At 65.8% G+C, this 25,457-nt stretch overlaps 1 protein-coding gene across 3 annotated transcripts in view; it reads left to right on the forward strand.

Moving 5' to 3' along the window:
* Positions 1-5,337: 5,337 nt before the first annotated feature.
* The window catches only part of SH3BP2 (SH3 domain binding protein 2), a 30,199-nt gene continuing 10,079 nt past the window's right edge, over positions 5,338-25,457 (forward strand). The window contains exons 1-3 of one of the 3 annotated variants that reach the window (XR_016228589.1): positions 5,338-5,434; positions 24,114-24,253; positions 25,197-25,299. Coding sequence is in view for 2 of the 3 variants with exons in the window: in XM_051836700.3 (XP_051692660.3) it covers positions 21,966-22,099; positions 24,114-24,253; positions 25,197-25,299 (377 nt within the window). In the remaining variant the exon portion in view is untranslated. Of the gene's footprint in view, positions 5,435-19,280; positions 19,526-21,934; positions 22,100-24,113; positions 24,254-25,196; positions 25,300-25,457 lie in introns of those variants that run through there. The other 2 variants (XM_051836701.3, XM_051836700.3) reach the window with 2 other exon arrangements.

Consider the following 25,457-nt stretch of genomic DNA (forward strand, 5'->3'; position numbering starts at 1 on the left):
AGCCTGCCCCGTGGAGAGCAGTTAGGTCCCGGCAGTGCTTTACTCCCTCGGAGTGTTTTGCACACTTCCCATCCTCCACACGGATGTCACCACTCACCAAGAGACGGGCAGGTGTGTGGCAGGGGGTTAGCTCTTACCGGTTTTCCCAGAGCCGCACTTGCAGATTGGCTCACTTACGACTGCAGGCTCGGGCCCTGCCAGTGAGCCGCACCCTCATCGGTGTCTTGCTGAGCTTAGCAAAGGTGCCCCTGACGATCCGGGGAAGCCAAAGAAGTCGCAACACTTTCCCATGCCGGGACCCACACCGCTGAAGCCTCTGACCCTGGCAGTGGCCATGTGGGCTCCGCAGGTGCACAGGCACCGCCAGCGTCCCTGGCCAGCCTCAGTTCTGCCCGGCTGCCACGCTCCTTGGGACGCACTCACCTTCTTCACGGAGAAGCTTCCTCCTTGCCTTTCCAGGCCCTTGACCCTCAGCTCTGCACCCCAGGAAGCTGCTTCCTCTCTGCAGCACCCCACAGTTCCCGCCAACGACCGGAGTGATGTGGAATGACGAAGCCTCGAAAGATGGGGGTCCCCCCAGAACGAGGGAGCAGACTGAGGGGGCGGACCTGGCGGGGTCGGAGGCCGGAGACCCTGCAGAGGGCGAGGTTAGAGGAGCCGACGGAGCTCCGGTGCCCCCGGGGGACATGGGGAGATTTGGGATTTGGCAGACTCGGGAAACAAGAAATACGCAGAGGTCGCTAGGATGCAGTCCGTGGCCCCGGTGTCCGAGCTCCGTGGCTTCTGCTGTGGACGAGAGGTGCCATCGTGGTTCCAGGAGCAGCAATGTGAGTGTCACCCAGGACAGCAGGTGAGGCAGGGAGGCCCGGAGGCAGCCTTGGTGGGCAGGGGGCGCAGCCAGGCATCTCGGTTCATCTCGAGTCCGTCGGATGGGCCGGAAGGTGGCACATTTGGATGGAGGTCACCTCGGGGCTGGCCAGCACGTTTAGGGTGGGAATCAGGGGCAGGTCCACTCTCAAGGATAGATGGTGGAAAGCGAAAGAATCCCCTAGGGCTTGGGCCCCACCTGGAACTCACAGACCTGGTGGTGGTGCAGGGGGTGGCTCGGCCTGTGCTGGGCCGACTCCCTCATTCAGCCCTGCCAAAGCAGCCTGGTCCTGCCAGGGGCCTGGGGGAGCCCAGGCTCCAGCCAGACCTCAGGTGTCACCTGCAGCCCCTCTCTGGGGAGACTCCCAGCTTGCCCGCCCACTGGTCCTGTAGGGCTCTGTGGTCACACAGGGCGCATCACACCCTCATGTCGCAGCGTCCACCCCTGCTGGGAAAGGCTGGCCACCCTCCCTGGTCCCACGCCCCACGTGGGCTTCCCCTTCCAGACCCCATGCTGTCTTGGAGGTCACGGGGGTGGCAGGGGACAGGGCAGGGGACAGGGCAGGGGACAGGAGAGGGTGGAGGGGGAGGCGGGCAGGAAAGGTTCTCTGTGTACAAACACCCCAAACCCCAGCCTCCCCCACAACAAGCCCCGGAAACGGGACCCAGAATAGAACGGGCTGCTTTCAAGTCCAAACAGGGTTCCGGGCTGAGAGCAGGGCTGTTTGGGTAAAAATAGAAAAGTGAGCGAGTGCGTGGGCCCGAGTCTTCCACCCACAGGCCCGTGTTTTTAAATAGAACTTCCTAGTGCAGCCTACCTCACACTGCTTCTGACTGCAGAAACTGATCACCCAGACCTCCCAGAGGGAGGAGCCAGCCCTGGCCTGGGGGGACGATGGCCAGTCGGGCAGGGGCAGGGCAGGAGTGCTGGTTCAGTTTTTCTTCCTCTGGTCCAGGTCATCGGCTCGGCTCCGTCCTCAGCACTCTCAGACCGCACCCTGTCTCAGGACGAGCGAGAAGCCATGCCTGTCTTGGGCACTAGGGGTCGCAGGCAAGCTGGACACAAGCCCCGCCCTCCCGGAGCTCCCAGGCTGGGCCAAGCCCAGAGCTGCCTGAGCCCCATCCTAGAGCAGCCTGGGGTGTGGCGGTGGGGATGGGGTGAGGGATGCAGGTGGGCGTGTGCTCCTGGCGGTAGGCGTCTAGGAAGGCCTCCTGCGGGGGGATGATCCCTAGCTGGCTCTCCAGGGCGTGAGCAGTCAGAGCACCCTGGCGTGGAGCCTGGTCCAGACCTGACCAGGCCCCTGGACCCCCAGGTACCCTAGCTTCCCCGCCAGTGACCCCTCTCTGGCCTTGACTCCTCCTCTGCCCTCTCCCTTTCGTTTTCAACAAGGAGAAAGCCCCCCACCCACCCATAGTGAGGCCCATGTGAGAGCCCTGGGGGCCTCGGGTGCCTGGGAGGGGGTCCCAGCCCCGCAGGCTGCCCTTGGAGCCTGGTGCCTGCACTGGGGGCCAGCCTCCCTCCCGGACTCCTTCTAGCTGACTGGACATGAGCCTCCCCTGCCTCTGACACTGGGCCCTGTGGCCAGGGGACTGCCCGGGACGACTCCAAACAGCTTTGTCCAGGGGTGGGAGTTGGAGCAAGGCAGGAACTTGTCCCTCCTATCCCCAGCTGAGTAGGCAAGGGGCCGGCGGTGGCCTCTGCTCTGTCCAGGACAGACCTGTTGAGGCAGGGCCCCTGGTGCGGAGGTGCTTGGCACCAAGGGGCTGAGGACAGGTGCCAGGGCAGGGCAGGGGCCTCGCTTCCAGGGTCCTTTGCACACGAGGACGCAGTCGGATGGATCTGCCCCTCGCAGCCTTTGTTTATGCATCCACCGTTCACCGAGCTTCTACGGCGTTCCAGGGGATGCCAGCATGGCCGTGCCCTCCTGACTGTATCAAACAGAATCAAGGAGGGGGTTAGAGGGGCAGGGGGAAGAGAAGGTGGAGAGGGTGTGCAGAGAAGTGAGGAAAGAACTTGCCCAGCAAAATGACGGGGACCCGGCCAGGGAGCCCACGCAGAAATCTAGGGGAAGGTGGTCTAGGAGGAGGGGACAGCCAGGGTGCTGGAGCCGCCAGGAGGCCAGGGTGGAAGGCAGTGTGGGAACGGGGAGAGGAGCTCCGAGAGGGAGCATGGGGTGAGGCCCGACCTGGCCTGCACAGTGACCACATCCCCCCTGTGACAATGGACGCCACTGGCAAGGGCAGGAGCAGGACGGCAGGCAAGGCAGGGCCCGAGAAGAGGGGTCCCAGGTGGACAACAGCACTGGAGGGGCTGACACTGAGCCTGCACCCTGAAGGCTGGGAACGGGGCGCTGTGATGCTGGTGGGTGGCGGTCAGCGCAGAGGCCAGCCTGGGCCATGTGACCCTGGGCGTGGTCAGAGCACACACGCCGGTGCTGCCCGGAGCCCTGAGGCTGGCAGGAAGATGACCCCTGGGTGGCCAGCAGAGCTCACCCTGCTCACCCTGCTCCCCAGCCTTGACCCATGCACGGTCCTGTCCTCCCTCCAACGTCCCATCCCCATGTGTCAGCTCCCTCCATTCTGGCCCTTGGCGCAGCCATCAGACTGGCAGCCTGGCCAGTGGCGGCCAGGAGTGCAGGAGGACGGGTTCCCAGCCTTGGCCATCACCCCAGGAGTACGGCTCCAGCCTCACTTGCATGCCTGTACCGTGGATGTGGGCCGGGCAGGCCACACCCCTCTCCTTGGTCAGCCAGGGGTCCTTGCCTCACCTCCACCCACCTGCAGCCTGGAGCCTGCCCTGCACCCCCTCCCCAGGGGCTGAGACCCTGCCAGCTCCCGCGGGAACCCTCTGCTCTGGGGGTCTGCCGAGAGCCACCCTGAGGTCCCTTTTGCTCAGCCATTGCTGGAGAGTGGAGACTGCAGCCTGTTCACCCACAGCGGCACCCCACACAGCAGGGTGGACTGGCACTTCTGGGACAGCATTCTCTGGGGCGCTCTGCGCAAGCAGGGGCAGTGGCCCCGCCAGCCCCGCAGGCGTGCTCCTGTGAGTGGCCGTGTTGTCACTTGCTCCACACCCCTCCCCGTCTCTGTCCCTCTCCCCCGTCACCCCCTGGGAACAGGACACTCACCGTGTCCAGGTGGTATCTGCTCATGTGTCTGTCTGCCTCCATGTGCCTCCCATGAGCCAAAGGGTGGGGATTTCCCCACATCATCTTGGGGCCCCCAGGGACCTAGACTCAGGGGACATGGATGTCCGGCCTCGCGGTTCTAAGTGCTAGTCAGGAGCCCCACAAGTGGGGCACTCCTGCCACGGCTTCCACCCCCAGTGCAGCCGGTCTCTTTCCCTCTAGAGGCCCCGCTGGGCACTGGCCTCTCCCTTGTGCCGGGGCTCGGGGCCTGGCCACCTGCTTTCCTGGCCTCTACGCTCCACCCTCAGCTAACCTCTCCAAGTGTATCTGGCCAGTGAGGCTTTGTCCTGTTGCACCTGTGTTTCCCCTTTCTGCGCCTGGGTCCTCTTACCGGGCAGCCCGGGGATGCGTGGACAGTCACATGGCCCACACTTGGTCCAGCTACAACCCTGTGCAGCCCCTCAGCCTGGCTCTGTCTTGCCGAGGCCCTCGCATATCTCAATCCAAATGGCCCAAACCCAGTCCTTCACACACGGCCAAGGCCTGCTCCAGGACCCCCCGCCTGGTATGGACATCTGGTCCAGTCCCTGTCATTGCTGTCCTGCTGGCCCCTTGCACCCAGCACACCACGGCTGCTCAGACCTTGGCCGCCCACTGGTCTCAGGCCTGCAGACAGAACCCACCCTTTCCCTGCCCGCGGCTTCAGGGGCCCCGGGACCTGGCGTCCATCCCCGCTGCTCACCCTGCGGGGGGCTCCACGCACCTACAAGTTCCACCTTCCCCACGGAGGACCTGCAGTCCATCTCCACGCTCACAGCGCCCACCGGGCCCCGAGGGGCACCTCCTGGGAAACCCCTGCCCCTAAACAGTGGTATGTGTCCGAAAGTACACCTGCCCCTCGCCCCACTCCCCAACCAGGCTGCTTCCTGGGCCTCACAGGGTTGAGCCAGACCCTGGGCCAACGTCCCTCTTGGAAGTGGCTGGAAATGCCCAGCAGGTTGTTGGGAAACACAGGAGGCAGGCCCAGGGGGCAGGGGTGGAGCCTGGACAGCGCCTTTCCCCCTGGGGGTCACCATGAGGCAGGCTGAGTACCTACTGTGTGCTGGTCACGGCGCCCGCCCTCCCCTTCTCGGGGCCGAGCAGGGATACAGAGGGCTCTGCTCACCCTGAGCGAGGGCCCAGGCCCAGCCTCGCGCCAAGCTGGGAGCCGTGGCTCTGGGGGCGCGGGGGGCGCCAGGCGCCCTCGGTTCCCGGCCGGGCCAGGGCTGGGGGCGGGGCCTGGCCAGGAGGCGGGGCCTCGTTAGGAAGCGGGCGGGGACGGGCGGAGAGAGCTGGGGCAGGCCAGGAGCGAGGGGCTGGGCGCGCCAGGCTGGGCGGCGGAGCGGGCACCGGGCGCGGAGACACAGGCGGGCCCGCGGGCTGGGAGCCGACTCCGACGGGTGAGCCGCGGCGGCGGGGCGCGGCGCGGTTCCTGGGCCCCCGGGGCCGTCTCGGTGGCGGGCGGGGGTCGGCCTGGGCGCGACGGGCACCGCCTGAGCGAGCGTGCGGGGCGGGGCGGGGCGGAGGGCGTTCGGCCACCCCGCGGGCGACCCTTGCTGGGTGCCCCCCCCCCCACCCCCGGACACGACCCTCCCTACCCGGCCTCGGAGGGCTCCTGCGGGGAACCGGCTCTCTCCTCCCCCGGGAATCCGCGCTTTCTTCCCCCGCCTGTCCGGGTCCACGAAGGCGGGAGAGGAGCCACCTGTGGGCGCTGATTCACACTTAAGTGTGAGTGACTGACAGCCCCGCGGCTCTGGGAGAGGCCTTCGGGGAGGAGGGGTGGGGGGCTGGGGCTGCTCCTCTGCAGCTTCCGGCAGCTCCCTCCCACGGAGCCCCCGCCTCTCCGGGCGACTGCGCCTCTTGGCGCTCAACACTGGTGACAGCCGTGCCTCGGGGTCTGAAGTAGCCCTGGCCTTGCGACCAGTGCTCCGTGAGGGACCCTGGGTCCGTGGTGTGGACAGCACATATGTGACCTTGCAGGTTGTGCGCGTGGCCCGGCATGAAGGGACTCTGGAGATGTCACCTGTGCTGGGGCTAGAACTTGGGTCACAACAGCCTTGGGGCCAGGCTGGGAGCAGGACTCTGGGTCCTGGGTCTCTCACTATAGGTGGCTTACGTGACCCTTGCCCCCTGGCTCTGGCTCTGCTCCACACCCCTGCCTGTCCTTTACCCAGACAGCGCGGCCCGGGACCCTGCATCCCTGCATCCCGTTCCTCTCCTGCAGAGCGGGGGCGCTGAAGGGGTGACAGCTCTGTCCAGCTCCCTTCCCTCCCTGGCTCTCTGCCTCCGGCTGGGCACACCCAGCCCAGTCCAGGAGCTGATGGGCAGGGCCATCGGGCAAGAGGGGTGCCGACAAGGGGCCTGGGCTTTCCAGGAAGGAGCCCAGGCCGTCGGGGGTCAGGGAGGAGCCCGGCCAGGAGATGGCCTGGGACAGCGGGAGGGAGGGTGGGCTGCAGGCCTGTGGTGCCCTTCTTGTTGACAGGTTTGGAGGAAGTCAGGTGCTGGGTCAGTCCCAGCAGCTCCCCGTCCACATGGTTGTGCACACACACAGATTGATGGCCAGTGGGTCACAGAGGGACGGGGTGGGGACAGACTCAGGCTGGCTTCCTGGGTTCGCCGCCCATGCAGCTGAGCCTGCAGTGCCTCCGTGAGCGTAGTGAGCGCTCTGCCCCCTGCGGCTGGGAGTCCAGGGCTGCTGGGGACACGCGGACGGTGCTCAGTGGCCTTCAGCCCCTGTGGGTGCTTCCCCTGGCCCTCAGGGCTGTGTGCTGGCAGACAGTGGGCACCTCGAGGCCACCTCTGCTTGGGGTGGAGGTGGGGACAAGGCCGGCCTGGGAAGGCCTGGGGCAAAGGGCAGGCTCCCAGGTTCCCGCCACCCCCACTGCTGTGCTGGGCAAAGACCTGACTATGAAGCGTGGCCAGTGGCTGGAGCCACCTGGAGACTTGGCCAGCACGGGCAGCCTGGGCAGAGGAGAGCAAGGGCAGGCTGGCTGAGACGGGGCTGCATCAGGGTCAGGAGTGCGGGCTTGTGTGGTCAAGAGCAGTGCTCTCTGCGTCCCAGGGGACAGCCAGGAAGACTGGGACAAAGGCTGGTGACAGATGCCTGGGGGTGGGCAGAGAGAGGGCCCCAGGTCGGTGGCCCTTCCCCAGAAGGCCTCTTGAGCCCTCCAGTGGCCAGGCCTGGGCACCCCAGGACTGGGGACACTCCCACGGGCGGGCTGCCTGAGTCTCAGAGTTGCGGGGGGCGTTTTGGGCTCATTGCCTGGCCACCCTCCCTGGGGCACTGGAACCCTCCTGCTCACGGGAGAGCAGACAGCCTCATGTCCAGAGTGAGGCGGACGCTGCTCAGCTGTGGGCCAGGAGACCCCAGCCTCGGCTTCCTGTCCTGTAAAACAGGGGCCACACCGCTGGGTCTGGCTCTGTGCCGGCTCCTGGCTGCGCTCCAGGGGTGACGTGAATGAAGTGTAAGCCCAGGCCGAGGGGTCGCTGGAGCCGTGGGTCGCACAGGGACTCAGGGCGAGGAAGCGCGTGGTCCTTGAGTCTTCGTGGGTTCCCAGGAGGGGATGAAAGTGCCCCCGCTGCGCCCTCTCTTTCCTTCTCCCCCAACGCTGAAACTTCCAGGAGCCCAGCCCTCCAGGCTGCCGGAGGAGCCAGCCCCCGCTGTCACCTGCCCCAGGTCACAGACCAGGCCGGATCTGCTGGTGACCCGCGGCCCTGGTCCCTGATGTGTACTTCACCGCCGGCTTGCGGGAAGAGTGTGGACCTGGCCACCCGGGGCGCTGTTTAGGGAGGTCCGTGGGGCCCTGAGGGGTTGGCAGGGCATCCCTGTGCTGTCCACACACAGCCCCCCCTGCAGCCAAGCCCAATTCCGAGAAGTGCCTCTGTTTCCTTGTGAATCAGATGTTTACCGCGTGCCCGCTGAGCCCAGGGCGGGGCGGCCACTGCCAAGCCTGACTGCTCCAGCCAGGAGCCAGGTCCTTGCCCCAGGGCCTGCTGGACTAGCAGGCATCAGGTGCGGGAGGGCCCTGCTGGCTCTGCGTGCCAGGACCAGCACCCCATGGCCAGGGTGCTGCACCAGCCTCCGACCAGGGGCCGTGTGGGGCGGCACAGGGACCGGAGGGGCCTGCGGTCTGGCCTGGGGAGCAGCCGTGTCCCCAGGCGTCAGCACCTTCCTGGGAGGTGGGATTGAGACAGGTCTTGCTCCCTGAGGAGCCCTGACTGTGGGCTTCGCAGCGAGGAGCCTGCGGGGGCCGGAGTGTCTGGCCCTTCCCTGTGAGGTGTGCAGCCCTATTTTGGGAAGTTCCTCTCGCCTCAGTGGGGGGGTGTTGCAATTCGCCACCCAGGGCAGTCCCCACACCCTGGGTGGCCCTGCCCTGTGTCCTGAGCCAGGCAGGGGTCTGCCGAGCCCCCAGCTCTCACTGCTGACTGCTCCTAGCTGAGGCAGAAGAGGGTGGGGCCCATCTGGGTGCCTGGAACGCTGGGATGGGTCTAGGGAGCCCGGGACAGTGCCCACAGCCCTGGCCAGGGGGCTGGGCTTTTTGTCCCTGCCTCTGGGACAGTGGGCACACCCCTGCATTAGGCTGCTGCCCCGGCCCCTGCTTCTCCCTACGTGCTGACGGCCAGTGTACCTGGCCCGGGGCCAGGTCTGGGCCACAGGAGCGGACAGGCCCCGCAGGTGGGAGGGCAGGAACTGCGGGCAGGTGCTTGGCCTCCTTGCCACTGCCGCTCGCTCTCTCAGAAGGGACTTTTACTCAAGACGGCTGGCCGGCTGTCTGCTTCCTGCCTGGTTCTCCGGAGACCCTCCCCGGTCACACCCCACCCAGCACGGGGCCTGCCCAGGGAAAAGTGCGGTGCGCGTGGCCGCTGGGAGTAGGCTCCCAACCTGTGCTCAGCTTGTCAGTGAGCCTGGAGACAAACCCGCCGCCGCTCTCTTCCTGGACCTGGCACCTGCCCGGGTTGGCGGAGTTTCCAATCAGGCGGCAGCGGGTGGTGCCGAGGCCTCGCAGAAACTGTTTCCATCACGGCCCCCTCCCCCAGACCACCCCGCAGCAAGGACCCATCCGCTCCATGGATGGGGAGACAGAGGCTGCCACAAGCATGGGGGGGTCCCTGTGGTCGCACCCCCAGCTGCGTTTTCCTCTCTCCGTGAGTGCTGGGGCCAGAGTTAGGGTCAACTTGCCGGCCACAGGGGCTCCTGGGTGCTGGGTCCCAACAAAGTCAGATTTCTCCGGTGGAGAAAGGCTGCCCTGGGCACTCCGGGGTGTGTATGGGAGGAGTAGGTGTGGGGAGTGCAGCCCTGTGCTGTCTTTGGAGACTCCTCGACTCCAGCGCCACCACACACACCCCCGCCGCCCCACCCTGTTGGAGGCTGTGAAGGGAAGGCCCTCCCGGGGCGGGGGGGGGGGCTAGGGCCTGGCTCTGGCAGGCAGGTCAGCATGGGGTGGGCGTGACTTCCTGCAGCCATGCCCATCACGCGAACACGGGTGACGGTTGGTGACCCCAGGGTCAGGCTGTATGACTGTCCCTTACCTTCTCTGGGCACGATGAGGACAGGAAGTTGGATATGCGGGGCAGGGGTCCTGCCCAGCTGCCGGGGGGCACTGTTCGTGGTCCTGACCTACCAGGAACTGGACACAGCCCAGGGTCTCAGAGCTGGGCCCACTCAGTGGCCGCCCTTCCCCATGGATCCCTCACCTACAGGGACCCCACCCCAACATTTGCTGCCTGGCACATGCCAGGGTTGGGGACCTTCCCCGACGGCTCCTCGGTGCACAGTGTGAGCTGCTGGGTTGGGGGCCTTGGGGACAGGAGTCCCCAACCCTCATTCCCCTCTAGGGCCAAGGTGGGGGGCTGGGTGCTGCTGCCTGGGGCCCTGGGGCGGCTTGCTGTAAGGGGTGGGGCACAGGGACTACCTCTGAGCCCCAGGCAATCCAGGGCCTGGCTTGGCTTCAGGAAGCTTTGCCACTTGGGGCAGACTCCCTGGGAGCATGTTCCTGTTCTCCGGAGGATGTGACCAGAAGGGCGAAGTGCGGCGGTCGGCGGTGCTGGCCATGCCTGCTCTGGGGACAGGAAGTTGCTAGGGAAGGAAGTGGGTTGAGCAAGGACCCCTCACCCCCCGCCTTGGGGGAGGCCCTGATGGGCCCTGCTCCAAACCCGGGTTTCCTGCCAGCCTGGCATTGAGGCAGCCGCTGGCCGTTTCAGGGCCTGGGAAGAGATGCGTTCTGCACCCAGCCAGGACTGCCCGGAGCGCCCTCAGCCTAGCCCTGGGTGTCAGTGGACGTGGTCCTGGCCCTTCCAAGGAGGGTGCGAAAGGGGCCATGGGAGGCACCCGTGGGCCTCCTGAGGATGGGAGCAGGCAGAGGGCCAGGCTGAGCAGCCGGGGAAGGGGCATGGGAGGGGCGGAGTCAGGGCTCGTCTGCTTTCGGAGTTCCTCTGGCATCGTCCTCCTGGAAGTGGCTCTGAAGCTCCAGTGAGGGGCTTGGGCGGGGCACAGAGAAGCAGGTCAGTGCAGGTGTGGACAGGGGACCCCTGTGGAGGGGCCCTTGGGGATGAGGGATAGGGGAGGGGCATTGGCCTAGTAGTCCCCAGTCACCCCCCCCCCCGCCCCCGGCAGCCCAAGTGCTCTTTGGCCAGTTTCCTGGCTGACAGTGGCGTGGCCCCGTGCCTGTCCTGAGGCTGTGCCACCTTCCCATCGCCTGCAGCCTGCCCTGCTGAGCTTCCTGAACCACCCCGTGGGGGCCCCCAGCCAGGGAGGCTGGCGCCCAGGAGCGCGCACCTGGGCCCTGCTGACCCCGGGAGTCTGAGATTGGCCAAGCATTAATGGGAGCGCTGTGACCACTGCCTGGGCCCAGGGGGCACTTTGCTGGCTCTGTGCCAGGGTGGGTGCAGCGAGGCTGGGCAGAGGGGAGAACCCAGGTTTTGGGGGCCAGGGACCCTGACTGGAGCCAGGCCTGGAGCACGATCCCCAGGGAACACCATGCTGGGCTCTGGTGCCCCTGGGCACTGCCTGAGGGTCTGGTCTGGGGGCAGATCACTCGAGCTGCTCGTGGGCATTGGGGGGTCTTGGAGGCCCAAGCTGGGGCAGATGGCCGCGTGGGAGTCTGCTGTGAGACCGGCAGGAGGAGGTGCCCATGGGAAGCGCCTGGCAGGGCCCAGCGCTGACTCCTAGGGGGGAGGGGGCGGGGAGCTGGAGGCCTGGCCTTGGAAAGGGAGGGGTGGGAAGGAGGAGGCGGGGAGGCTCCCTCCTGCTCTGGTGGCTGAGGACAGGGGCCAGAGTGCCCTGGGAGGGGCAGGGAGGCGGGGGGCCGGGCTCTTCCCGCCAGCCCCAGGCCCACTGCCAGACCCTTGTCCTCACTGGGCCTCTGAACAATGGCGCAGTGTGAGGGTGCCTGGGAACGTCCAGGTTGGCCTGGCCCCCTCTGGGCCCTGCGGAGGGGCGAGGACAGGAGCCAGCAGCCGTGACTCATCCCGTCCCCCAGCCAGGGCCTGGGGCTCTGGGATTCCCAGGCCAAGGAGGAACACACGGCTCTCAGTTCCCTAATCCTGGGCCGAGCCTGCTCGTCCTTCCTGCTGTGGTCCCCTCTCTCCTCGTCTCCTCCTGTGCTCCCTGTGGCCCCTTCCTCCTGGACCTGTCTGGTCCCTGTGCCCGTCGGCTCCCTGCCCACTGCAGCCCGGCCAGGGGACTGGCCTGTCACCTGTACCCCACTCTGCTGGCCTGGGGGTGACCCCAGGAGGAAGCTCGGGAGTGGGCCAGACCCAGCCTAGACCTGAAACCTCCAGAGGCCAGCCTGCAACTTACTAAGAAGTAAAAAGTGACAAAAAGCAGAAGACAGTGGAGTAAAATAGACTCAAGGGGCAAAAATTAGTCGGTAGCCTCGAACAGCAGAAAAACACATTTTCAAACAACTTAAAAATAAGGAAAAAATGGGCCAAGCAAGGGGTTAAGCTAAGATGCTGGTGTGGGCAGAGAGAGGGACAGCCGTGCCGGTGCGGCCTGCGGCAGGGCAGCCAGAGGCCAAGCCAGGCCCGAGGCCCCTGTGGTGCGTGGGACGCCGGGACCACGGGCCTGGCGGCTGGGAGATGCTCTTGATGCCCGCTCTGAGCACCAGGCAGGTGTCAGGAGCCCTGGGTTTCACGGGTTCCAAGGGAGGACAGCAGGGCACAGACGTGACTGAAGCGGTGAGCAGAGGAGCAGGTCAGGGCCAACAGGTGCACAGGGACCTGTCCCGGGGGCAGCGACCGCCCTGCACCCCAGCACCCCACCTCTTCACGGGCCTCACGGCCTTGGCGTCCCCTTGCTCTGGTGCTGGACTCTGGGCCATCCAGGGAGCCCTCCACCTCCAGAGACCTGAGGCAGAGCCTTGTGAGCCCTGTGGCTTGGCCCTCAGGCTGAGAAATGGCTTGTGTGCAGTGCCCAGAGCGCAGGAGCCGAGCTGGGGTTGGAGCCAGGCACTTAGCTCAGGCAGGGCTGAGACCCCGTCTGCCTCCGCGAGGTTCTGCTGTGGACCCACATCTCCGTCGTGTCTGAAGGGGTGCTACTCTTTGACCTCAACCCCAGGGCCTTTGCACAAGCGGTTCTCAGTCTGAGGCGCTCTCAATGTAGTCCCTTTTGCGTGGTTAGTTCATGTGGAAGGCTGGTGCCGCCGCGCTGGCTGACGTGTCGCTGTGTCTGGGTGGAACGGATATCACAAGGATGTGAGTCAGAGGTGGCTGCCTCTCCAGCACACGGGGGCCCAGTCAGAGAGCAGCTTCGATCCTAGGGTGCAGAGTGGGGCGGCTGCCTGCAGGCGGCAGTGCCTGACGGCTCCAACACCCTGAGAAGTCGGGGTTGGGGGAGCACTGGGCAGGAGGAATGGGGTGAGGCTGCCCGTCTCCACCTTGACTCCAGCTGAGTAGGCCCGGCGGTGGGCTGCCGGTCACTCCCGGCCTCTCCTACTGAACCATGGCTCTGTCCACCCCAGCCAGGGTCACCAGGTGCACCTTTGCTCCATGGAGCCCGCTGCATGCAGCCTTGGCTCTGAGGCCCTGGCCAGCTGCTCCAGGGACGCCGCAGGCCTGGGCTTCTGCCTCTTTGTCAGAGCTTCTTCTGGGGTGGGCCCCAGACAGTGCCTCCCTCCCACCGAGGGAGCAGGCAGCACCCTCCTGTGACCTAGGAGTTTCCTGACCGACATCCTGACTCTGCTGGCATCAGCTTGAAGCGGGACCAAGCCCAGATCTCAGGGTAGGCCAGACCGGGGCCTCTGAGCCGTCTCAGCCTGGGCCCCTTCCTGAGCCCCGCGTGGGAGGCCGGGCCGCCCTGCTGTCCCCAGGCTGCTGGGTTTTCTGCCCAGCGGGGGGCCTTAGAGTGGCTGCTCGCCCCCGTTTCCCCCGGGAGCAAAGCCTGGCGGGAGTTGCCTGGGAGGGCCCCGCATGGCTGATTCTGGGGCTTCCAGTGGGGGCCCCCAGGCTGGAGTGTGGCAAGGTGGCCCCAGGCTCCAGGTGCCACAGGCCATGCTGGCCGGGCGGCCGGGGTGGCAGCCTGCTCGGCTTCATGTTCTCATCAACAGGGCCGGACATCCACCAGGGCGGCGGGCGATGGAGTGGACTACCTCAGAGCTAATGCACGCTGTACGTGGGCAGTGCCCAGGGCGCCCGCCACCCGGCCCTCCTGTCGTGAGAGCTGACCGTGGGCGGGAAGGCACCCCCAGCCTTCATGACCCTCATGCCTTGGCCTCAGCAAACGGGGAGTCTGTCCCTAGGATGCACCTGTGACACAGGTATCCAAGGAGGGTCTGGCCGGTGGTGGCCTCTGCTCCTGAGGGGCCGGCCTGTGTCCACCCCAGAACTGCCTTCGGGAGCCCTGCTGGGCCTGGTGGGTGGGCAGCAGGTGTGTGCTGAGGGAGCAGACTGGCGGGACCCAGGCAGCTGCCCTGTGGCCGCTGAGAAGAGGGGGACGTGGCAGGCTGGGTTTGGGGACGTCCAGCGGGGCTCGGCTTGGCTCTGCCTTCAGGGGAGTCCCCTTCCGGATGTCTCAGTAAAGGTCCCCAGTGGATCCCACCTAGCCACGGGCCTCTGGCTGCTGGGGGGTGAGCAGCGATGTTGGGCTGGCCCAGCCCCATGCTGACCACTGTCCTTGCCTCGTAGGCGTGGACACTGTGGCCAGGAGAAGTTACCATGGGAGCCAGGCCCCCGCGTGGGCCCCCCTTATGCAGCCAGGGGTCTCCCTGTGATGAAGAAGTTGGGGTACTTGAGGCTACAGGGATGGGGAGGGAGGTGTCAAGCTACCGGGGTGTGGACAGAAGGTACCTGGTGCCTGCAGCATGCCCAGGATGGACACAGAGCTGACGTTGCGAGGTGGGCAGTAGCCAGAGGACAGGGCAGGCAGTGTGAGGGGCGCGGACAGCCTCTCTAAGGAGCTCTGCAGGTGGAGGTCCGCCCAGAGGCAGGTGGGGGTCCGGCCCAGAGGCAGGTGGGCCAGGAGGGGCCGTGGAGGGGCCGTGGAGGGGAGAGTGGGGCTGAGGACGTGGAGAAGGCGGCTCATGCACAGACGCAGGGTCGGGTGGGATTCCGCTCCGGGGCTGCCCCAGGCCCACAAGAAAGAACGTTCTAGAGGCCAGACCCGCAGGGCATGATGGGAAAGCATGGCTGGGCTTTGAGCACAGGTGTTTTGATGTTCTGCTTGGCCTTTCCCCCTTTGTGACTGTGGAAACTTCATGACCAGGTGCCCCTGGAGCGGGTGTGTCTGCCACCAGCCAGGTGGTCCACTCCTGAGCTGTCGGCCTCACTCTTCAGATGAGGCAACTGAGGGTCAGAGTGTACCACCTAGTTAGAAAGAGGGGACGGAGCCAGGCCTGACACCGCGCCTGTGCTCTAGCCACTGAACCACCCTTCCCCCCTGTGCAGGGCCTGGTCCTCCAGTGCCCCGCTGACTACTGGGAAGGGCAGGAAGCCCCTTCAGGGGGGCTATGCAGGGCGGTGAGAGCCCACACAGCAGCACCCTAGAGCCATCGGAAGGCGGGAACTCGCCAGCGCTTGGGAGTTGTGTGGGCCCTGCATACCTCTGCTCCCGTGGCTCGAGGCAGGGCTCCAGGCGAGCAGGCGCCAACCTGCCTCGCCATCCCCACCCTGGCCTCCCCACAGCTGGCCACCGGCCTTGTCACCTCGTCCTGGGATCCCTGCCCTGGCATTTGGTGGTGGCGGCCCGCCCCTTGCTGGTGGCCTTGACTCTCAACCCCAGCCTGACCTTGACCCTGAGACAGCTCAGAGTGCTTGAGGGGACAGGCTCCAGGGATGAGGACACCCCTCGAGGGCCAGGCGTCCCAGGGCAGAAGCCCAGAGCCATGGCCATGGGGGCAGCTGTGCATGTGGGGCACTTTCTGTATTTCTTTCGCTTCCCTATGCCCTTGGACAGAGACTGACTGGGGACTGCCCCCTGCTTCCACCCTGGGCAGCTGTGTCTTCCAGACGCGCTGGCTGGCACTGACCCTCTGCCTCTCCGCAGGGCTGGCCATAGCTTGTCTCACCCAGTGCAGAGCCTGGGCAGCTGTGTCCTCCGGACGTGCTGGCTGGCACTGACCCTCGGCCTCTCCCCAGGGCTGGCCGTAGCTTGTCTCACCCAGTGCAGAGCCTGGGCAGCTGTGTCCTCCGGACGCGCTGGCTGGCACTGACCCTCGGCCCAGCTCGTCTCACCCAGCAGAGCTGGGCACGCGTGCGCCCCAGCTGCTGCATACCGGCTCTGTGCACGACTCTTCCTGAGGGTCGATTGGCTCTAGGTCACAGATTCTTCACTTTGCACTCTGGGGGATGGGCTAGGCACGCAGCCTCAGGGGTGAGCTTGACACTGAACCCGTCCGTCTGTCCATCTGTGCCGTGGGCTGGAGTCGCAGCTGGGTTCTGGGATGCAGTGGGAGCTGGGTGGTGGCGAGTACTGGGAGCACGCAGGGTGCTGGTGCCCTTGGCTTGGAGGTTTCCTCAGGGGTCAGGGTCTGAGGCAGGTCCCTCTTCAAGGCATGCAGGCCCCGGAATAGGGCAAGGTGGTCCCGCAGGACAGACCCTGAGTAGGGGCCCAAAGCAGGGAGTCAGGGCTCCCCTGACCAGAGAAGTGGCCTCTGCTCTGTGTGGAAATGCTGGCCTGCCGAGGAAGGGGCCTGGGGTGACCAAGAGGCCAGCAGGTCTGGTGGGTGTGGCCAGGTGTGGCCAGGTGTGGTGCGCTGGGCTGGCGGAGCCTGTGCAGGAGCTGGGGTAGGGGTGAGGGTGAGCCCTGGCCAGCACCAGCTGGACACAGCCTCACAGGGAGCTGGGATCAGGCTGTGACTCTTGGGGACAGGATGTGGGCGAGTCCCTGATGGACTCGTGTCCTGGGCTTGTCCGTCCATCCACACACGGGGTGAGCGGAAACACACAGGAAGTCACTGGCTCACGGCTGCGGCCGGACGTGCCGAGTCCAGGTGCGCAGGGCAGGATCCTACACGGGGTCCTCCTGCTTCCCTCAGCTGCCCTGGCTGCGGCCACACAGCCTTCCCCAGTGTGTGCCTTCTCTCCGCGATAGGTGTTTGTCTGCACTGGTGCCCGTCCAGCTAATCCGGATGAGCCTCTCCACCTAAGCCTTTTTCCAAGTAAGGTTGTGTTCACGGCTCTGCGGCTTAGGACGTGGACATGGCTTAGGGAGTTGGCACCATCCCACTCTCCATACTGTGTGACCCTGGGAAGAGCCCTGTCCGCTGGGCACCCACTCCCTTCCCCCCACCGCTGGAGTGCCTAGGACCAAGTTCCTGGGAAAATCCTCAAAGGAGACGGAATGAGGCTGAGAGGGGAGTAGCTGCTGGTCACCCCGGCCCTGTGGGAGGAGTGTACTCCGAGAGTTGAGAGCTTCCCCAGTGGGGGTGCCCCACCCATCTCTGGGCTCAGCATCCCTCCCCCAAGCCCCACAGCCCCTCTCTGGCACATTCAGTGCCTGAATTGGTCCTGAGGTGGACTGGGCATGGTGGCCCTGGGTCCCCATGCCATTGGTCACTGGCGTCGGCCCAGTGGGTGCCCCCTCTCTGAATCTCGTTCTGCTCATCAGCCCCATGCCAATGAGGACAGCACCAGTCTGGGCTGTGAGCGCCAGCCGAGGTGGGCAGGAGCCGGGAGGCTGACGGTGCCAGGGCGGGGCCAGGGTCACTGCTGCCATCTGCCTTCCTCCAGAGGAGGCTCGGGTCCTCCTAGGACCCACAGGGAAAGCACTCCCCACTGGTCAGCCCGCCTACCCTGGGAAGAGCCTGCCTGTGGCGTGGTGGGAGAGCCCCAAGCCTGGCAGTTTAAGCCACCACCGGCACAAGGCTGTGAGGGCTGGGGAGAGACGGAGGCTGCCAGCCACCTCTGCCTGCCTGGGTGGGATGCGGTCAGGTCGTGGAGGTCCTGTTATGGGGAGGGGGTCTGAACAGCCTCTGTTTTCGGGAGTGAACGCGTCCGTGGGGGTGGAAGGCTGCCTCGGTAGATGGGAGGGGCTGGGAGGAACCGAGGTGCAGACAGAAGGGGCCAGTGTGGCCCTGCCCATCGAGGACCACTCTGTGCAGCCTGCTTCTCTGCTCTGGGCATCTCTGTGTTGGACGGGGGGTGGCGGGCCTGGGTCTGCCTCCTGCCTTGACCTTGGGACTCCTTCCTGTCCTCTGGCTGCCAAGGGTGGCCATTCCTGGAGAGAGCGTAAGCTGCCCGGCTCCAGTCACCGGATGTGCACCGTGGCCTGTGTGCTCGTCCCCACCTGGGAGTGGTGGCCCTGAGCCCCTCCCCTGTTCGGCAGACTTCTCAGTTAAACCTGGGCCCAGGCCTCCCCTTATCCAGCAGCCCAGGGCCTGTCCCCTCTGGGTTCCACGGCATCTTAATGTTCCTACCCATTAAAAAAAAACTGTTTCATTTTATTTGAAAAGCAGAGAACAGAGGGAGAGAAATATAGAGTAAGATTTTTCCCAATGCCTACAATAGCCTGGGCTGAGCCAGGCCAAAACTAGGAGCCAGAAACTCCATGCAGGTCCCCCTGGGTGGGCAGGGACTGAGTCTGGAGCCGTCTCCTGGTGCTCATCAGCAGGAGGCTGGAATCAGGAGCAGGCCTGGACTAAACCCTGCAACCCTGCTAGGATGCTGGTGCCCACCACTGTGCCACCTGCGCATGCCGCCTGGCTGACCTGGCCCGGGGCTGCTCCTGCTGTTTGATGTCACCCCTGCCACTAAGGGGAAGCAGACCGGGAAGAGTTGCCCCCTGACCCTCCCCGGCTGCTGTCTGTCTGTCTGAGGTCAGCTTTCTGCTCCCTTGGCCCCTGAGGGCACTGAGGCTGCGACAGGTCGGGGAGAGGCCAGAGTTGTTGTGCCCACCCTAAGAGTTCAGGCTCCTCACCCTCCAGGAGACAGTGGGGGAATCTGGGGCCCAGAACAGCCCCCAGGCAGCAAGTCCGGGGCTCCTAAGCCTGGGCGCCCTGACATGCAGGCCTGTGGCTCTTTCGGCGGGGAGGGGCGGGGAGGGGAGTAGAGGGATGAGGGAGAGAATAGTGTCCAGGCCCATTGGAGCCAGAGCCGCAGGCAGAGGTGGGAGTGTGGATCTGGGGACCATGCCTGGTGAAACCTGGGGAGCAAGATGAGGCCCCCACACAGCTCCAGGTCCCTGTCACCCCCAAATCCTGCCGTGAGGGGGTCCCAGCCCCAGAGAGCTCCTTTTTCCAGCTGCTCCAAGGCTTCCATTTCCCTGGGAGAGCCCTGACTTTGAGAATCAGGGCCATCTGTGGAGAAGGGGGCTCAGCACCCAACAGCCTGGGCTGGAACCCCAGGGTTCCCCAGCTTCTGGGCTGGGGGCCCTGGGGAGGGAGGGTTCTGAGCAGGACTTCGGGCAGGGGCTGGGGTGGGGTGGTTTGTATGAAAAGGGTCCATGGGAGGGTGACTGCGACTCGCCTGGACTTGGCCTGTCCCTAGCCGCCTGGGGCCAGAGGCACACCCCTCTGTTGGGGCAGGGTCTGCTCTGGTGGGTGGTGCTGGGGCAGCGAGCACCCTGTGTGGGCGTCAGCATTGGCTTTGCCTTGAGGTTTGCTGCAGAGCTGGCCAAGTACTCAGCGGCGGCCACAGGGGGCACCAGCAGGGAGTTTCCTCCCAGGGGACCCAGCCGGCTTTGCACTTGAGTGCCATGGTCTGTGACCACATTGAGGGGCGGGAGCCATGGTGGTTGGGGGCTCAAACCCACAGGCCGGGTAGCGCTGACGCGGCTTCCAGGCTCTCGCAAGGTGGAAGGCAGGAAGTGCTGGCCCAGGGAGCCAGCAACCGGAAGTCTCGGACAGGGAGGAAGCCCTGGCGCCACAGGCCCCACTTGCAGAGAGAGTGAGCTGCGGACGCCACGAGCCGAGCAGCAGGTCGGGCAGCCGGGGCCTCAGGGCTCACATGCTGGGGAAGTGCGGACCACAGCTCTGCCCGGCTGCCCGGAGCCCCAGGACCCCTGCCCCCAGCAGGTCACCAGGCAGGAGGAGAGCCATGTGCTGGGTCAGTGGTGTCAGGTCAGTGGGGTGGCCTCACAACTGGGGGCTTGGGAGGCTGTGGTAGCCTGGCACCTGCAGAATGGGGCGGGGGGGGGGCATGTGGGAGCCACAGCCCCTGTCAGGGCTGGCAGTGTGGCCCGTGGGACCAGGGCCACGGAGGCGGCCGGCTGCTGGGACTCTCCTGCCCCTGCCCTGTCACAGGGAGCATGGCCCCCGGCAGGGAGGAGGCAGGGGCATCCCCTGCACCCTGCCTGGGATGGCCTTGATGTCTGGGTCCTGTGTGCATACGCACTGTGTGTGTGTGTGTGTGTCCACGTGGCCTGCCCGCATGTGGAGAGGAGGACCCCAGGCGGTGTGCCCTCCCCTGGCTGACAGTGGGCTCTCTGGCCTGGCTGGCCACTGGGCCTTTGTGGGAAGCTTTCGGTTTTGATTCTCATGCAGAGACATGTTCTGGGAAGAGGAAGGAAGGGAGGGGAAACTGAAAGGGAACAAATGCGCCACGGTGAGGCCGCGCAGCCAAGGGGCTCCGTGGTGGGAAACCCCCACCGCTGAGCGCCGCACCCACCGTGTGCCCAGGAGGGAGGCTGGGCAGAGGCCGTGCGTGCTCCCTCGTTTGCTGACTATGTGACTCGGGCACGGGACTCATCTCCTTTGCCCCTTGGCGTCTTCCTTGGCAACGTGGGGGTGGCTCTGCTTTGAGTTGTTGGGATGGTGGCCTGGGGTGGCCCAGAGAAGCACGGAGCCTGGCCCGTGGTGAGCGCCCTGGGTGCTTGGTCAAGTCCTGGGCTGGGGTGTAGAACCGGGTGAAGCAGGGTGCCCGGGCAGGGCCCTGTGTGACTTCACGAGCTTCCCGGTAGAGAGAGGGCCGTGGCTGGTGAGCAGGGTTCCGACCCGTGCCACGCGGCCGGCCCAGCACGCTGGGATCACCCTGTGCAGGCCGTGTGTGTGAGTACACGAAGGCTTCCTGCGCATAAGGACACGTGTGTGAACGAGTGCTTGCCTGTGACTGACAGCTTGCATGTGCACCAGCGTGTGAATGAGCACTGGGGGAACCTGGTCTCCCTGTGGGCTGGGACCGCCAGCCCCAACCCGCCTTGCACCTCCACGAACAGGGCCGGCCTGGTCACCACTAACAGAAAGTCTCCGGTGCTGTGGTCACCTGCTTCCTGACCGCGGCTGGGGCCGTGTCTGCAGGAGCCCAGCCCTTCACAGCCTCCATTTCACTCTCATGCACAGGCTCATACCTGAGCACACGCCGGCTCACACGTGCACACCCATGGGCGTGTGTCTGCAACGTGAGCTGGGCGTGCAGAGCCACAGCTCAGAACTGTGCAGGGAAGGACCACACGTCTCTGGGCCCCCGGGGGCCCCCGGGCAGGGGGGAGCCACAGAGCCTGCACTTCCTGAGCTTGATGGGGTGAGCAGATTTCACCTGTGTGCTCGGAAGCTCAGGCCGGAGGGAAGGGAGGAGGTGAGCGCAGGAGCAGACACCTGGGCGGTGCCTCCCAGGTGCCCACCTTCCCTAGCGTGCACACACACACATGTGCACGTGCACGAGCTCAAATGCATAGCCAGACGTGTCCCCACGGGCCACATACGTTCTGGAAGGGCTCCCTGCAGTCACCCATCAGCTCTGGCCACCTGATGCTCACCCAGGTGCAAGGATGACTGGCGAAAGCGGGTCCAGAGCCTGCTGCCAGCTCACCGGGGGCCTCGGAGCCCTGTGGGAGGGGCTGTGCTGCTCTTTCCTCCTCTTCTGTGTTCTGGAAGCGTCTGGGAAGGGTTGTTCCTTTGAGTGGACTGGAGGGACTGAGTGTGGTCACTCGGAGCTGCAAGCAGTGGACACTGTGTCACTGAGGCCTGCAGGAAGATGCAGGTGGATTTGGGGCACGTCTGGCACAGACACACAGGAGGTGGGGGCAGATGGGGAGCCTGTGAGACAAGTCCAGGGGGGTGGACAGGAAGGGCAGGAGGTCAGGGGGAGGCCGGAACACTTAGGTCAGTGCAGTGTGGGGGGCTTGGGTGCCTGTTGAAGGAGTGCTGGGTGGACAGGACGGAGGGGTGCAGCTCAAGGCAGCTGGACCTAGGGCACAGTGGCTGGAAGAAGGCGGTGGAGAGGGGTGGGTGTGGGGCCCTGCCTACAGAGAGAAGAGTGAGGCAGGGGCCCTCAGCCAGAACTCCGATCAACCCCACCCCAGCCCATTCTACAGAGGTGCAAACTGAGAAGGCGCGGGCGTGGCCTCGCCGAGTTGGGGCTGGGCGCCCGGCTACACGTGCAGACCCCGGGCCTCCTGAGCCTCACGCCCACCACCCTCGGTGGCAGCTGGGGAGCCCGAAGCCCGACCCGCGACCCGCGAGGGGGTGACGCGGCGGAGGGGCGGGGCCGCGTCCCTCACCTGCCCACTGGCCCGCCCGCGAGGGGCGGAGCCGGCACGGCCCAGCTTGGGGCGCGGCGGGCATGGCGGGCGCGGGTCAGCGGCCGCGCAGCTGGGGCCGGCAGGAGGCAGGCGCGGGGGCCGAGGCGGGGCGGTGTCGGTGCGCGCAGGGGCGGGCTGCCGCCCGGAGACCGGCCGTGCCTGCCGCGTGGACGCCGTGAGTACCGAGCGCAGACCCGAGCTCCTGGACGCGGGGCCCCGGCCCGCGCGGTTCCCTCGGAAACAAAGACGGGCGTGGGCCGGTCCCGGCCGGGGTCTGTCCGGCTGCGGAGGGTGGGCGTGGGCACGGGGCACCCTCTCCCCACTGCCGGGCTTTGTCGGCGGCGTGGCGGCGAAGGCATTGGCCGCGTCTTTGTTCCGCTCGTCCCCCACCTCCCCGCGGGCGGAATTGGCCTCTTGGGCAGACAGGACCGTGGGGGCAGCGGATGACCCAGGCCGAGGCGACTTCCCTCTCAGTTTGGTGGAGCTGCCAGTGGCGCCGAGCAGACAGTGGCTTTGTAAATGTGTGTTTTGGGGTTGGAGCTGTAGTGGCTGGAGACTCACCCGGCCCCGCCTCTGGGCTGGGTCTGACCCTCATTGCCTCACTAAAGGGCTCAGCAGGACCCTGGACACCCGCCTGCTCCACTGGGGCCCCAGAAAGACCTGCCAGGGTAGGGAGGGGCAGGCAGGGACGGTGTGTGTGTGAAGACTCTGACTGGGCACTGGGGGTCTCGCAAGAGAGGGAATTTGTCATCTGGGTCCTTGCGGGACAAGCAGGAGCATTGCATGTGGGCAGGGGTGCGGTTCGTTGTAGGCAGAGACTGGGAGTGTAACACAGCCTGGTGGGCGTGGGCCAGGCCAGCTGGAGTAGGGGCCGGTGCTGTGGCACAGCTGGTTAAGCCCCAGCCTGCAGCGCCGGCATCGCATGTGGGCACTGGCTGCTCCACTTCCGATCCAGTTCCTTGCTAATGCGCCTGGGAAAGCAGTGCAAGATGGCCCACTGCACCCGCGTGGGGGCCCCAGAAGAAGCTCCTGGCTCCTGGCTTCAATCTGGCCCAGCCCCGGTCGTTGTGGCCATCTGGGGAGTGAACCAGTGGATGGAAGACCTCTCTCTGTCTCTCCTTCTCTCTCTGTAACTCCGGCTTTCAAATAAATAAAATAAATCTTAAAAGGTGGGGGGGAGTTAGGGTAGGGGTGGAGCCAGTGCCGGGGCCTGAGTCACCCCCAAGGCAGTCTGGTGTCCCCACTGTGAGTGTACACTGTGTGGGTCCCTGCTGGGTGGCAAGCAGGGCAGGTGAGTGATGTGCAGGCAGACAGGGTGGACACCACCCACCCCTGACTGTGGCTGTCACCGCCACTGCTGACAAGGGTGTGCTGTGGGCTGACAGGGTGGACACCACCCACCCCTGACCGTGGCTGTCACGGCCACTGCTGATGAGGGTGTCTGTGGGCTGACAGGGTGGACACCACCCACCCCTGACTGTGGCTGTCACGGCCACTGCTGACAAGGGTGTGCTGTGGGCTGACAGGGTGGACACCACCCACCCCTGACCGTGGCTGTCACGGCCACTGCTGACGAGGGTGTCTGTGGGCTATAGGGTGGACACCACCCACCCCTGACCGTGGCTGTCACGGCCACTGCTGACGAGGGTGTGCTGTGGGCCAGGCAGGAGACCCAGTTGTTTGACTTAGGATCTCTTGGTTACCAGCTTACCTGCTGCATGGGCCTGGGGCCTCTGAGCTGGTGGAGATGGTGCCCAGAGCCTACCCCGGCACCTGTACCTCTTTTAACTCCCTCCTTTGGGTTGTTCCCTGACTCCAGGGAGCCCCTCCCTCCTTCCTGGGGAGGGCAGCGTCCATTATGGGCTCACCTGGTGCTGGGGTGGTTATGGCCCAAGACCTGACTTAGCTGTGTTCATCCGTCACTGTCCTCCAGCCCCTGTGGGTCCCTGCACTCAGCAGGTGCGCTGAATGAGCCAGGAACAACAGGGCCGTGGGCCTCCGGCCTGGGCACCAGGCGTGTGGTCAAGTAGAGCAGAGGCTGACCAGGTGGACCCGGCGCCCCTGCAATTCCCTGGGGTCCCACTTAGAAGCGAGGGCCTTCAGGACAGGGGTTCCCTCGCTGCCTTACCCTCCCTGCTGCCTCTCCCCCAGGTGAGCCACCTGGCTGAGCTGTGTCCCTTCTGTTACAGCTTCATGGAGGCTGAGGAGACGCACTGGCCTGTCCCCATGAAGGCCATTGGCGCCCAGAACCTGCTAACCATGCCTGGGGGCGTGGCTAAAGCCGGCTACCTGCACAAGAAGGGCGGAACGCAGCTGCAGCTGCTCAAATGTGAGTGCCCCGGGGGCAGCCTCTGCCTCCCCAGGTTCTGTGCTGCCGGAGTTCTGCTGGGCCAAGACGCGGCCACCTGGGGTCAGCCTCCCTAGGCCCCGGCACTGTGGCGGGGCCCGGGGGTGTCGCTGGGCCAAGAGAGGTCGGTGGGCATTTGGTGCACAGTGCTGGCCGAGGGAGCTCGGCTGGTGCAGCTCTGTGTGCCACTGCTGGTGCCACACTCACTCACGTGTGGGTTCTCAGTGAGTTTGTTGGTCACTCGGGCCACTTGAACCATCTGCCGAGCCAAAACCTAGCTGGACACTAAACTCCGGAGCTATGCAGGACTCAGGCAGTGGCCCAGGACCCCAGGCTGGATGGGGAGGAAGCCCCCAGGCCCGGGAGATGTCCAAGTGTGGAGACCCGAAAGCAAAGAGCATCCGGGCCTTTGTGCCAGCAGCGCCCTCGCCAGGACACCTTGGTTGAGATGCCCCAAGCTAGACTTGGTTTCTGTGTGGGCGCTGATTGAGGTGGTTTTGTCTTGGCCCAGGGAGCGTCCAAGGAGGGGCTGTAGCTGACCTGTCCCCAGGCCTGAGAGGGGCTGCTGGAGGCTGGACAGTGGATTTGGGGGTTCTCAGGGCAGCTCCACCCCTATGGCTCTCATCAGCCACTCCCTGGGCCCCTGAGCCCTCCTCCGCCCTCTCTCCCAGCCCTGGGTGGAGGGAACCTCTGGCAGCCCCACCCAGCCCTCAAACGTGCCTGTTCTCTTAGGTGGTCTGGCCTGCCCTGGGGCGGTGCCTGGCACACCCGTTGTCCCTGTGTGGCCCCCGGGGCACCCTGGAGAGACAGCAGCAGGCTGGCTTAGCTGCCTGCTCCTCTCTTCCATGGAAGCCCAGTTCCAGGACGCCCAGAGTGTCTGGGGAGGGTCCCGGCGGCTCACCCCACCCCTGCCACGCCCCCACAGGGCCTCTGCGCTTTGTCATCATCCATAAGCGATGCATCTACTACTTCAAGAGCAGCACCTCGGCCTCCCCGCAGGGCGCCTTCTCCCTCAGCGGCTACAACCGGTGAGTGCCCAGCGCCCGTCCTGCCTAGCGCCAGCCAGTTCTCCGCCCAGGCTGCCTGACAGTGCCGGACTGGTCCCAGGGGAAGTCCAGGCTCGCCCCCAGACAGCCGCCCCTTGCGTGCTGGGGCCAACACCCTGCCTCCCGCGTGCTAGGGATAG

Source organism: Oryctolagus cuniculus, chromosome 2, assembly GCF_051225735.1.
Source record: "Oryctolagus cuniculus isolate XC-2025 breed Fujian yellow rabbit chromosome 2, ASM5122573v1, whole genome shotgun sequence".
In the NCBI taxonomy this organism is placed as follows: Eukaryota; Metazoa; Chordata; class Mammalia; order Lagomorpha; family Leporidae; genus Oryctolagus; species Oryctolagus cuniculus.